The sequence below is a fragment of the Epargyreus clarus genome, unplaced genomic scaffold (genome assembly GCF_041222505.1).
Source record: "Epargyreus clarus isolate Ecla_fem2 unplaced genomic scaffold, WU_Ecla_fem_2.2 ptg000027l, whole genome shotgun sequence".
Classification (NCBI taxonomy): Eukaryota; Metazoa; Arthropoda; class Insecta; order Lepidoptera; family Hesperiidae; genus Epargyreus; species Epargyreus clarus.
The window spans coordinates 425,054-440,055 of NW_027332234.1; the positions used below are offsets into that span (position 1 = coordinate 425,054).

The 15,002-nt window shown below is 34.3% G+C and overlaps 1 protein-coding gene across 2 annotated transcripts; it reads right to left on the reverse strand.

Moving 5' to 3' along the window:
* Positions 1–9,647: 9,647 nt before the first annotated feature.
* LOC140754010 (uncharacterized) lies at positions 9,648–13,243 on the reverse strand. 2 transcript variants are annotated; one of them, XM_073088907.1, is made up of 2 exons: positions 12,190–13,243; positions 9,648–10,843 (listed from the first exon to the last, which is right to left on the reverse strand). In XM_073088907.1, exons 1-2 carry the CDS (start codon positions 12,541–12,543, stop codon positions 10,487–10,489), a joined length of 711 nt encoding a protein of 236 aa, XP_072945008.1. In that variant the 5' UTR covers positions 12,544–13,243; the 3' UTR covers positions 9,648–10,486. The 2 variants fall into 2 exon arrangements, with proteins under 2 accessions (XP_072945008.1, XP_072945006.1); XM_073088905.1 differs by having other exon boundaries at positions 9,648–10,846; positions 12,190–13,241.
* Positions 13,244–15,002: the final 1,759 nt, after the last annotated feature.

Sequence of the window (15,002 nt, forward strand, 5' to 3'; positions counted from 1 at the left end):
TTTCTTGTTTCATTGCAGAATTAGTTGTAGCAGAAGAGTAGAACCCTCTGTGTTTCGACTTCGGTGGCACCACCGCCCGCCTATTTCTGTTTTATAATAGCAGTGTTAAGTGCTGCTGTGTTCTGTTTTTAGTATTACTAGGTATGGTAAGGGAGACATGCTTTTTCGAGGCATTCCTATCACATCCTATTAGATCTGTGGCCATAGGAATCTAGTATTATCTGGGGTTGATTACAGGTGTCCGTGGGTGGCAGTAGTCACTTACCATCAGGTGGACTGCATACTCGTCTGCTACTCTTATATTATAAAAAGAAACCTTCAGACTCTACAGACAGATAAATATAAAAATATATTATAAAGTATTTTCAGATAAGAAAATAAGAGGAAAATTTATAGGCTGGTAAAAAATAAAAAATGAAAAAAATGTAGCACCAACAGCCGAGTGTATTAAAGATAATTATGTTTTATCACGCACTCCCCTGGGTACTATTTTCCTTGATTTTTTTGCAGACATCGATCAACCGATCTAGAACACCTGTCTACGTGCCGCGCTGCACGCCAAGCCTCCACTTGCATCACCGAATCCACTGAACACACCCCTATAACTATATTATCTTTCTCATCAATATTCATTACTGTTTTACTTACAAAAAATGTAGAAACTGTTAGCGAAATCAGCAATGTACATCAAAATGTAATAATACTTTTTACAACTACAATAAATTCAGTAATGAGTGTAACGCGTCACCTATCAGTCGTCTAAAAATTGCATTGCCAGTTCCATTGCTTGTGCGGTAACCATTGCGTTTTTCACTCAACGGAACGATTTAATTTTCTGATTGCACTAGCAATGGATTGTAACTTTAGGTGTATTTACAAGTAGATGACCTGGTAGGAGCTAAGTGGTGCATTAAAGCAAATCGCGGTGGATCACGCCACCTCGATACGTCATGCTATTTATGATTTTGCTTCGACCCAGCAATTTGTATTTAATTGTCAGCTTAGCAAACAGATTATATATCAAAGCGATTTTTATTTTACTGTGTTTGCGGTTAGGATTTCAATAACAAGTTAGCAGCAGTTTTTTTTTGCTTACACATATTTGATGACAATATAAGGTAATTTGGGTATCGGCGTTGGGTAAAACCGTATGAATCAAATTGCAGGGTAATTGAGCCATATTGATTGAAATTGCGGTGCAGTGATGGCCTAGTGCTTAGAAACTCGACCTCTCAATCGGGAGGACCCAGGTTTGAATTCCAGGGACGCCAACCTCTGATTTTTCGAAATTATGTGCGTATTAGAAATTAGTTGCCACTTGCTTTAAAGGCGAAGGAAAACATCGCGAAGAAACCATAATCTATACTCCTGAGAGTTTATAATAAATGATACTTAAAAGTAATTACATAAAGTCTACACATTCGCACTTGGCCAACGCGGTAGACTACGCCCTAAACCCCTCTCAATCTGAGAGGAGGCCTGTGCCCAGCAGTGGCTCAAAAAAGGGTTCATGATTCAAATTGGCAATATCATACGTCCAGCATTTAAATGCATAGTATATGATGATGACATTTAATAGTATATGATGATGACATAAATATCAATTGCAATTTCAGTCATACGGTTTTACCCCAGCGATGATTTCCAAACCTTATCTCATTAACCCATTTTATTAACGAGTATGTGTAAGCAAAAAAAAACGAACTTGTTTTTGTGTTATAACTCGAACTTACCTTACTAGGTACAAAATTCACTAGGTGTTAATTTTTTCTTTGCAATTTTTAGATCCTCAAAAGCTAATTTACTTTCAGCAAATTATCCACAAAGATAAGCAAACCAGATTAATCCATATATCTCAACCATCTGACCTTGTTGTCTGTTTATCATTTGATTTAATGTGTTTGTACTAAATCTAGTCTATAATTAGCCGTTTTAGTGTGTTGTACTGTTGTCGGTATGAATGCGATTGTGAGAGGTAAAACCGTGTGAAATGGAATTCAGTTACCAATTGTCGTTCGCTTAGCAACCAGGGCTGCCTCGATTTTTTTTTAATATTTATACCTAAACGATGCAGACAGGCTACCTAATGAAAAGCAGTCACTGTCGCCTATGGACATTTGCAACACCAGAGGAGTCGCGAATGCATCGCCGGCTTTGAAGGAGAGCTATTTTTTCACCTTTTTCAAAGAGGCCCATGTCATAGCGCTCCGGGAATACCTCAGGAGGAAATTCATTCCGCATCAAATGGTTAATGTTTAAGGCAATACTATATACCTTTCTTCCATTCCATACCATTCTTACAAGGTTTTGACCTTGAAAGATTCCACTCCTGACCTGCTACTTGTTTGTTATAAAAAAAAAGTTTTGCGACTAAGTACCACGCCAGCTGATCATCCACGAGGGGACAGCTTCAGAAGCAACTGCCCTCCTTGGCAACGCCCTCGCCTGCAACCCATTCATGTGCCACTATTGACCGTACCTCTTACTTTATACTATGCACTTTATACTATCATATGAGTAAGAGCCACACTCTTCCATCATAGTGAGAGTGAAGGATTCGCCATAAATCCAGTTAACTGCGTCTAATCCTATTATTATTCTATTATTGATCTGAGAGGCTTTTACTTAGACCCCAGGGATAACCATATAGTAGTCTAATCTTACTTGGGGTTGATTACAGATATACGTGTCTGGCAATGGGCACTTACCATCAGGCATACTTCAATATTATAAAAAACGTTTCACTACTTTACAATCAAGAAATAGGTATAAAATATTGTATATGAAACCATCTGCCAACCTTGGTTACTCAGATATGATTTACTGTAATCAAGCCAGGCATTAATGTTGTGCATTGTTCGCCGGAGATCTGAAAAGAGATTTCTTAACGACACGTTTTTCCTCAGCAAAAGAAAACTTTAATTAGTCTACATTTTTATGTTTTTCAACGCGAAAGATTTACTCGTTTCTTTTGTGAATTTTTTTATTTATAAATAGATAATCTATTGGTTATTGTATAGATGAGTATGAAAAAGACTTATAATCCACTAGAAGGTAAGCAGTAGTCAAAACATCAATACATACACATAAACATGTGTTCAGTAAAAAAACAACATTTATTACTAAGTACTCAGAAAAAATATGGGCTTATGGTGATCGAGTAACAGCTGCTAGTTCTGGCTGATCATGCAAAGGTTCAGTAATCAGTGACCACGAGCCTCTCCCCACGACTTGGCTAAGTCTACCAAGCGTAGTTCTGGATCTGACAGAAGAGCAGTGATCGATCACGACATAGCAAAATTGATGATCATAGTAGTTGGAGAAGCACCGAAACCACTATCTTTCCTTTGAAACAGTGACAAGTGCTGCAGTTATCAGTGGTATGGTAGAGATACTTATACAAGGTTTTCGATAAGCCCTCAATAATAGCAACGTATTAGTGACGGATCTGAGCTGACACTACAATTACATTTGGGGTTGATTACAGAGGTCCTTGGATATCACTTGGATATCCTTGGAACAAGTGGACTGAACGCTCATTAACGTCAATATCATAAAAAGGAGAATCTAAACACATTTACAACAAGTGCTTTCGTGAAGTCATCAGCTATTTATAAACTAATGACGTCAGTAACATGAAAGTTCTGATACAAGTGAAAGATTACTTCTGTGATCAAAAGTGACACTATCTAACGATCATGTTTTGGAAATGTCGACAAATAATCAGTACGCAGATAAGGTAAGCCAAAATATTATGAAGAAATTCTACGAAAGTCCAATTTTCAAGACATCTATAAATTAAAATTTTGGTGTTTTCATTATTTTGGAACAGTATTATCAATACTACTATCTATATCATCAGTGATATATATTCTTATCATATAGGAAGCAGTTAGATAAAATAGCAGGCAGGTGTAAATTTTACCTATACAGAACAATATTAAATCTAACCAGATACCTATTTTACAATTAGGTCATCCACTGCCCTCGACCTCTCACAGTCCTTCAACTCGGCACGAGATCCCTGATTCTTACCGTTTCTCAGATAAATAAGTAATTTAGACATAGTTCTCAGTCTTCATACAAAATGTAAGTGAAAAGTAACTAGAATATCTGACCCCCGTAATTAATAATCAATCTATCAATTTTTTGTCTACCAAAGATCGAAAAATGACAATGAATAATTTGACAAAATTATATTTTTTGTAGCCAAAACATTACATAAATTGTAATTTAATAAATCCTGTTAGTGAATATTAAATTCAGTTCGAATGATTCTGTTAAAACTTGAAATTTTGAATAAAGTGGATGATGTCATTAAAACTGTTCTAGGTCTTAATCAAATCGTAAACTATTACCTTCCACTTGTTATTTGTTACAATTAACATTATTTTATTGTTCATATCATATAACTACCTATGTATCATATTTGATACCATTGGCAAAGGCAGCGACGTGTCAACCTGGTTACGATTATCTCACATTATACAACGCAGACATAATGTCGCCGGCTAAATAAAGATCTTACGTGGCTTTTGCTGGCCTGTCGTGTTCGACCAGCTTACTGCCATCAGAATTAGGACCATTTTCCTTTACCTCAACATATCCACAATACAAAGCAAAGATACAATTACGTTGGAGTGACTTTTATTTCAAGAGTACTAAGATCTATTTTGCTATCTCCAAGCGCAAATACAGGTAAGAAAACATACGTGAATGTATTATCACCTGACAAATGTACATTTGCATCTCTATTAGCTCTTGTTGCTAATATAATAAGACGTAAACTATTTGTGATAGAAGTAAACGATTCAAAATGCACTTTGTATGCAACACGTGATGTATCTACAGCGGCCCTTATCGCTCACGTAATAAGAGTCACGATGGAAAAAATGCAAGATAAGTAGTCGTATTAACGTGTATTAACGCTATTACTACGTCAATCTTGTTTTTGTTTTCAGTACAAGTAATAATAACTACATTTCTTTAGCAAATTGCACTAATGTACGAGAAATATACTAATTTAATTAGCTTCTAGGTTATAAAATAGTTATCAAGTTGTTTTTGTCTTCCAAGGTTACGAACAAACACTTGTTTTGGAATTGTACCTTATTAGCTGTTTCTACGTATATATAACTGAAAACAAGTTGGTAAACAAGTAGGCCTATCTATGTATTGTTATACTATTCATAGATTAGATATTTCAGCTGTTTTAAATCTATAGCAAAACAAATTCTTTCAAAATTTTATGTATAAAGATTACGACAGTATTTTTATCACTGAACACAAATAAACTCTAGCTTTTTGTAACCCCACAAACAACTATACGAGAACTAGTATTTAGAATTCTAGTGCTCAAATTCAAAAATTCTAGACTCAGGAAGTAGCATTCTTTGAAAAATGAGAGTAGGAATTTTATATTAGTTTTTCCTAGAAGGAAGCTTTTATCATCAGTTGAGCATCTATTTTACTGTTGTCAAAGTAAAACACAGTGGTCTGCATACCACCGTTTTATCACTGACACTTTAAATTCTAGATTTCCAAAATTCTAGGAATATATGACAATGACGTATTTAACGTTACTTCCGCTTATACACATTTTTCTAAAATAAATGTTATGCCAAGGTACTGTTCATATTATTCTAAGTTCGTTCATAAATATATCATATTATAACAATTTCTGGAATTCTTATCTTTCTAAAAAACATTAAATCGATTTAAATTTAGACTTTTGTTTCATTAAATGATACTTATGTCCTTATATCCTTAAACTAGTATTCTATTCTAATGAGAATTTTGTAGTTATTCGACTCATACATTTACTCTTAATTTGCATAACACAGAAATAACAATTTAACAATAATTTTGTAAGTATTTTGAAAATGTTTGCTGCCATGTCATTTCACTTACAGCAAATTTCTGTATTAGGCCTACCTTTGACATTAATAAAATAAGAAAAATGTTCATAGCTTTAACAAACTATGTTTATTTAGTTTGCGAAAATGTAATTTTCATTTGATCAAAATGACCTTTCGCTTCCTCGTTAACCCTGTTCGTCTCAACGTTTGTCCTTACGCCGTTCATGTAATTTTCGCCTGCCACTCATACTTGTTCATTTTCTAGGTCAATCAGCCAGTCAGTCAGTAGGAAGCGATTTTCCTCGTAAGCTAGCCCTGAGGAATTAGGTCCAGTGCGTACGTGCAAGCGACCACGCTCAGAGATATTATTATCTTGACTGCAACCGCCCACTGATATTCAGAGCGATGACTGCACACGATTCGTTGAACTTTACTCTCCTCAAGCCTTGAGCTAACGAATCTCTACAAATATGTCTGTCCACATACGTATACAATCTACATATACATTTCGGAGTATGTACTCAGTAGATTATGTATTAAATATAATTTTGATTGACTTTATTTCGGTCGTAGAATTTTTGTTAATACTGTAAAGTTTTTAGAATATATAAACGCACAAAATTGACCATTTTTGCTGCTCGAATGTCTCTCTTATAACCCTAGAAAGAGTAAATATATTGTCTTATTTATTTTACTTTTAACTTATGATAACCCAAAAATGTTATCATGTACCTTTTCCATTAGTATTAGAAAAAAATTCTAAGCATATTTCCTTGATTCTTTCTATTTTATGTTTCATAGTAATCATTTTATGTCCTTAATAAAAGTAATGGTTTTAAAATCATTTTATTTTTGGTATATTTCATAAAAAACTTAACAGTTTTTAAGCGTTATTTCTTTACACCTGTATTTCTTTCCTTAGCAACGATAGACAGATAGATCGTTTAGGTCGTTACCTTGGTTTCAAAGTCGTTTATAACGATTCGTTGCATTGAAACAATCATTTGCGATGTATTATGATTTATCAGTGTCGAACACATCTGTATCATGCTGAGATACAGATTCTTTACCACTGTCTCTTGGGTTTAAAACATTCCTTATTATTCCCACGACGTTGTTCTTACTTCTTACTTATTATTCTTACGAGGTTATTTGAGTATTCTTGTTTTTCGCTATAGTCCTATCAAGATCTGATTAGCCGTTCAAAAGTATGCCAACATAGTCAGATGAAATTCTTTATGGGAAGTGACATAGGCTATAATTTATCCCTTTGCATATCTAGAAGGTCAATACCAGGTGCCATAATATATTCTATTAATTGTCTTAAGTAAAAAAAAATACTATGGAGCTTGATTCAGATCACTTTAACTATATTTTTTCTTTTTTAATTAACTTCAAAATATTCTTCGCCTTAAACAATTTTCACTTGAGAACTTCGAGTAAATAAATACTCTAATTATTTTTTTGATACTGTACTAAAATATCTAACGATGACGTAGCGTTTAGGTCACGCTCACGACAAACATTTTGAAAACAGCGATCATCAACACAAACAAGTAAACATGTGTCACCTCCATCCATCACATCACATGGCTGTACAGATCATAACACCCTAAAGATAAAGGGTTTTTGGAATTGTTGATTTTGAGGTAAATTATCGGTTAAGCAAACAGGTAACAAGGTACTGTACTACCACGTGAGGGACACACGTGTAACATATCTTCGATATACCTACTTAGTTTTTTATGAAAATTTTATAAAACTAAATGATAATACATCATGCCTGATACATTATCTTTACGTGTTCTTATAACAAATACTAGGTAATCATACCTAGCTAATCAACAGGGTGTTTATACCTATTAAGTTACTCCTTACCTATAACTTAATATTTTGTATTCCGACTCCGGAGGCGACACTGTTAAAATTAGTTTCGGTCTTATAATAGCAGTATCAATGTCCATTGCTGCTGTGCTCTGGCTGCATCTCCACAATACGCCCTTTATTTTTGTCTAGTAAAATTGTCAAATTTCGATCTTTGGTTAGGCCATAATAAGCAAATTTATTATTATGTCATACTGTCATCATCTACGGTACAATTATAAGAAGAAATCGAGTTTTCAGTCCACCTCTTAGGGTGGATTAGTAATAATTACTACCTGTAATCAACTGCAAATGTCATCGTAGTCTTACTCCATATCGGCCATAGAGCTGCTGCGCTCAACATTGAAAAGGCTCGTGAAAATATTTTCTACCATACTATAAAAGAACCAAAAAAGTTAAAAACTATTCACGGAATTTCCTCACTTTGATAAGATATTACCAAGAAAAATATAATCATTGAACGACGCAAAGAGGAGAGCGGGTTACTGATTATTCAGAAATTCAGTTGCCTGAATAGAGGTAATATTTACGCATTCGTGGAATTTTAATGCAATTACCTACTGTTTAAATATTACTACTCATTATTTGTATATTAAATATAATGTGTAAGTTCATAATTTTGTAATATGGAGGAATTTCGACCGTTTGCTTGACGCACTTGGTATTAATTTATTATCTAGTTACCATGGGTATATTACTGCTACTGCTAACTACATGCTTTGCTCGCGGATTCTCTCGTGTTGACTACGTTTTTATTTGACGAAAATTCTAAAATGTAAGTATACAAATGATTACTCAAATGTAAATCTAACCAGTGATTCCCAAGTCACAAATAAACAGGCAGACAGGTAAACGTATTTTATGTTTGATGTAGGCATACATTTTTGGTTGCCATGTTATATAACATTTATTAAATTTTAACATTATTAATTTTGAGTGGCATAACAAATAAAATCATATCACCTATTGTTAAATTTAAGCTACAAATTAGTTATAGTCGATTAACATCTTGATTTAGCTTGAAATATCTTAGTTTTTGTATTTCTTACATAAATTATAGTCGTAATAGTTGTATTAAATGACTTAAGTTTCAAACTATTATACCTCATTGTCTAACCACAGTGGGTCCATAAGTACCTGTAAGTCGGGTCCTTAACCCTTATTCTCTATCCTTATCTAGCCACATTGTTACCATCTTCCATCTCTCTCGGTTCTCTGATCAAAGTCACGTAGTCAGTTTTCTTGTCCGGGTTTTACCCTGGCGAAGTTTTTTTTTCAATTTTTTACTCGGTTGTAAATCAACTGTCAGTTTTTTGTAGGTCAGGGTTAGTTCAAAATATAAAAATAGTATTAAAATAGTATTGTAGATTAGTTAAAGGAAACATTTAGTTGATAGTTCCGCTGATAGTGTAATTAGCTAGAAGGTAACTAGAGACTTGTTGTTTAAAAACTAAAGTTCCAGAAAATTATGTATTTTGACTGTACAATCACTACTGCCTGTTCCACGGTCCAGTGTCAAATGTTGCAGTATTTTGATTTGAATCATGTAGTAACTTAATGGCTTAATAACTTTAATAAAGAAGATTGCTTAATTTTTCATATGGGCAGCAATAGGTACTTGGGGTAGATCACAGGGTAAGACAAATAAGACTAGCACTTCCTGGGGTTGATTACACATGCTCATAAACGACCATCAAATCGACTGCACACTCATTTCCCACTTCATTCTTTAATAAATCTGTAATTGGTAATAACACCCATCCATAAAAACTCCCATGTGTCAGCCCGTCAGTCTGTCGCTGCCAATTTTTAACTTATACCTGGCTTTCCCACATTTATTTGTAAGCTTGTAGCATCGAGGGATAAAAAAGCAGTTACCAAATAAAACAAATTCTAAAAGAAATGAGGTGTTATATATTTCGAAAGCATAAAGTTTTGTAAAGCTAACAAATGATTATTAGATATCTCCTTAGGTTAACATTAAAAATATACAATCATATTATATACTTTATTATTATTATTATACTTACTTTTGTTCTACACCCATACATATTTATTTGTGGAACATATTGTTAAATCAGCTTTTTACCTAAAAAAATGTACTGAATGACGGAAAGTAAAAAACAACTAAGTAGGTACTTAAGTTATATTAGATTTATAAATAGCACATGGTAGCTAATGAGCTAAGATTAATAGTTTATGCTTTTTACCCAACATGTATTCTTCTTTGTACCCTACACGGAATCGAACGTGAAAATTTTTTATAGCACCAATTAACAATAAGTACGACGCCAAGTAATCGGCGGATTATAAAAAAATTAACCGATAATATAGAAAATCTGATAAATAAAAAAATATAAATCAATAATTAACTTTCTTATTTCTTCACTTTATTTCTAATATTAAAAGATGGGTAACACAACACTAATTATACGACATCGTTTCATTTTTTAAGTTTAGATTATAGTTATGGCAGACTGCCATTAGAATTAGGTTATATGTGAGCCATGTTTATATGTTAATGACATAATATTTAATCTTGATGTCAAATGAATGTCTAAAATTATTTTTATATTATTTTTCGACTATAGAATTAACGAAGAAACTACTGACAGTTTTAATTTAATCTTACGTGATTAATGCATCCCATGGACATATAATTCAAGCAAGTTAGAAAAGTAGCCTTATAAAATAGTCACAGCTATGAAGACTAAATTTTAACGACAATGATACAACTACCGAGTTCAACTAACTAAATACAGCGTTTCATCTGACTGACTGACATGATCTTCATCACTATCCAAATTGGCTGACGTTAATAAACTGACGATTTTAGGTTGTACCTTCATTGCTTTCCTCTTGGGCATCGACTTCAACATCGAGGAGACGTATTTGCCAAAAGTGTCAAAAATGTCATCCTTTGGAAATGTATCTTCTGACAGATTCCTATCTTGATTTTTAGCTTCCTTAGATTTTGGTCTTGGACGTTTCCTGTCTATCTTGCATTCCTTATCATTAAATGATAGTACATCTTCTGGATTCGTCAACTGCACCAACTCCTCCGCCGGCTCGTCAAAGACTTCATGATTTTCTTCTTTTACCTGCTACAAAAAACGAAAAATATTATGTACTTGGAAGAGATTAAAAAATATAATTTTCATTTGTCGTCGTCATCGTCATCAACCCATTACTGTCCCACTGCTGAGCACGAGTCCTCTAACAATGAGAAGAATTAGGACATAATCCACCGTGCGGGCCAAGTGCGTATTGGTAGACTTCACACACTATTGAGATTTTTTTATCAACCTCACAGATATATAGGTTTCCTCACGATGTCTTCCTTCACCGTTAAAGTAAGTGATAATAATTAATTTCTTTCTAATACGCACATAACTCAGAGGTTTTGCTCGGACCCCTCGGTCGAGAAGCCGAGTTTCAACCACTTTTTCATTTGTACATGTCATAAATCGCCTACAACTGACCTGATATAATGCTAACGGAATGTTCTGGCATCCGTTGATGATGACTCCTTGAGCGGTGCAGTCATACCGACCTGACACACTTAAGGTTTCGAATATGATTCCGACCACTTAGTTTTTTTTTTATAGATTTTTTAGATATTTTTTTATTATATAGGAGTAGTAAACGAGCATGCAGTTCACCTGATAGAAAGTGGCTACTGCCACCCACGGACATCTGTAATCATCCCCAGATAAGATTAGATACCTACCTGAGGTAGGCCGCTACCCCTGAGAACGAAGCTGGAACACCTCGAAAAAGTATGTCTCCCTTACCACACCCTTCAAACCAGAACACAGCAGCGTTTAACACTGCTGTTATGAGGCAGAAATAGGTGTGGCGGTGGTGGAGTAGAACCACAAAGGGTTCTACCACCTTCCGATATCTGCCTTGGGTGTTGAGGTGGGGTGGTATAGATAAGTATATGATTTAAATAACCCAGGACGCAAGGAATCAAAGTTGTTCGCTGTGAAAATACTTTGTTAATAAAAAAGTGCTAAATAAACGCACAGTTTATAATTTTATTCGAAACAAATGTGATAATTTTTGTAATCATTGATATTTAATTTAGTATATACGATATATTAATAAGAATATCACATACAAGGTTCCACAGATTTAATGGTAAATTATTATTACTTACGTGTTGAAATGTAAGCCATAAAAAGTAATGCCTTTGTTTTTATACCTTAATTACATTTCGACAGCGTAGCCATTAATTTAAAAGTTAAGGACACCTGGAGCTTATTTCATTAATTCAATTCGAATTTAATAATTGCAAACATAAAAATTATACGTTTATAGTGACGTTGGAAAATTATAAACAGTGTTGTTTCATTTTCATCATAGAACGCGCGAGAAAAAATATACCTAAGCCGATAGTTTCGTCAGCAGCGTCTCTATAAACGCACCCGAACTTCAAACCTACCGTATCCGTTCCCCAAGTTGATTGCAAGTGTGGTCGTAGGAAGGAATCCATTTTGTCGAACCAGAAAACCTTCGGCTTGTATTGTAGATCATCCATTGTGCTGCTAAACGCCATCTTCTTCAACTCCTGGCAGTACGAGTTCCTCAGATTCTTGAACTTGATGGCCACGTGTTTTGCGTCGAAGTTCTCAATCGCGAGCTTGCGGGCTATTCTCTCAGTGGCAGCGTGTCTTTTCGCCCTATTCTTGTACGCGGATAGCTCGGTGTTCCAAAGGCATTGTTCGCCTTCGTACAGTTCGATGAGTTGGAGGGTCTGAGCTTCGCTGATGCGGAGGGAGTAGCGTGTGGACTCCATGCTGGACGTGTGCTCCGGCGGCGTGGCCACGGCTTACTGAGCGCTCACGCTCGTCCGGGCCGTGAGGTCACGCCGTTACACTTTTTTCGGTTTTAAATTACATTTTCGCATTGTGATTCTGATTTGTTGCGTATGGCCGTGTTTTTCCTTGTTGACATATTTTACAGAGCATAGCTTTAACAGTTATAACAATTTCAATGTTATTTTAGTTCTATATTTTTCAAGTTGTAACATATTTAAAATCCGTACACGGCAGAAGTCTGAAGCTAAACAAAGGTTAAAGGTTAACTATCATTAAAGACTAAGTTAGAAAGCCTCTTTACTCCCTAGGACTATGTTTTGAGTGTGTAAGTACTACACACATTTCATAAACAACACAGCAGCGCTCCACTGCTGCTAAACGGCTAACTAAAGTAAATTAGGATAATAAATAGAAAAAAGTAATAATGAAAATTTCAGTTACAGTAAAAGACATTCAAATGTTTCATATTTCCTAGGTTACATAGATAAGGAACAATTCCATTGTTATTACTAGAAATAGACATGATTCTTGTTTATTGTTTGTGCTAACGTATGACTAAGTGCTTCGATAATGGTGGTTTTGTCACAGCCAGCTAAATGCTAGGGCACTTCTAGCAAACATGAAAGAAATTGATTTAACCTACACCTACATACACATCTGTTAAACCCAACGCAATATCTTATATATAAAATTCTCGTGTCACAATGTTAGTTACCGTACTCCTCCGAAACGGCTTTACCGATTTTCACCAAATTTTATATGCATATTAGTAGTAGTACTGATAATCGGCTACTATCTATTTTTCATACCCCTAAGTGATAAGGGTTGTTCACCTTTAACAACTTGTGGGTGTTTGTGTCTCTGTGTGTGTCCATGGTACCCACAATACAGGGAAAGCGTTTTTATAATGGAGCCAGATATTTATAATTATTGTTATTATGTTAAAGTTATCGCAATATAATGCATATTTATAATGGTTACTCGTATTTGTGCCACTGCTGGGCATACATTTCTTCTAAGGAATCCTGGAGCATGCTTCCACGCTGTTCCCATACAGATTGCCGCAAGAAAAGTTGTACAAATCAAATTAATTTCCTTGTTTGCGAAACTCTAGGATTTTTTATTGAAGTGTCAATAGCGCTTTTAGTGTACCAACTGTTTGAAATAGTAATCTTCACTGCCCTAAACAAGTACATTACAATTAGTAGTATTTATACTTAAAACTTGTTCTATTGAATCTACTAATTGTTGTCTTCAATTTCGTGTAAAATTTGGATTTCCTAAAAAATTCAACATCGGCTCAAAAAGTATATTATTAACACTTACTTATTACAAAGAACAGAAAACCTTATCGCATAATTAATGTTTTCAAATGACAGAATCGAACCCGAGACCATGGCTTATCAAACATCGATCGAATGATCGAATTGTCCCAGTGAACCTACAATCTTACAATCCTATTCAACATAACTATAGATAAAACTAACCAGAGCAGGGCTTTGCATATCGTCACCAGCTAATATAGGCTTAGTATGACCTTATATTTAAATCATATCATATTTTTAGCTTCCGGACAAGCTGTTGAATACACGATTATGCTAATTTTGCACTTACGTTATTAGTAATTGAACCAATCAACGGTGCTACTGAGAAAGAGTAACGATATGCGATGTTTAATAACGAATCTGAAACACAACAATAAAACAACAAACAACTTATTATTATAATTATTTTGATATGTATCAGAAATATTGAGAAAAACACAAACAGCTCTATTTTGTGTAGTAACAGTGTGGCAGGTGCCATGGAGACACAAAAGACTTACTCAAACACTTGGCCCTGAAACACAAATCTAAGTTCATCATTTAGATAGCCCTACGCCATGCTCTTCTATATACTTAAATAGCAATAACCTTTATTAAGTCTATTAATAAATAGTTATAACATTTGTAATAACTATGTCAAGGGAGATTGACTTGCTCTGTAAACCTATAATAATCGTAACGAGGATTTTAATTTACTTGTAATTGTTTCAAAAATTAATTCTGCTACAAATTTCTTATTAGCATGAAAATATGAGTTTCTATGTCTCCGCAGAGACAGATTCAAATTTTTCAGTTGGATACCATATATTTTTTTTATTTACTACCTGATTAGAATACGATTTATTATTAAGACAATCTTCCAATCACATTCGAATATCATATTTTTTTTTTAATTATTTTACACAATCTATCGCTAGTCGCTAATCGCTCGCAATAACAAACGTACCCTAAGGTGATATCATTTTAATGTAATACAATGAAATGTGAACTGTTTAACCTTTGTTACTCGCAAAAAACATAAAAGACGCCGACAATGCATTAAAATTGCATATAAGCTTAACAATATTATAGGTAAGTGGTTAATATTTAGTAACGGTAGATATGACTCATCG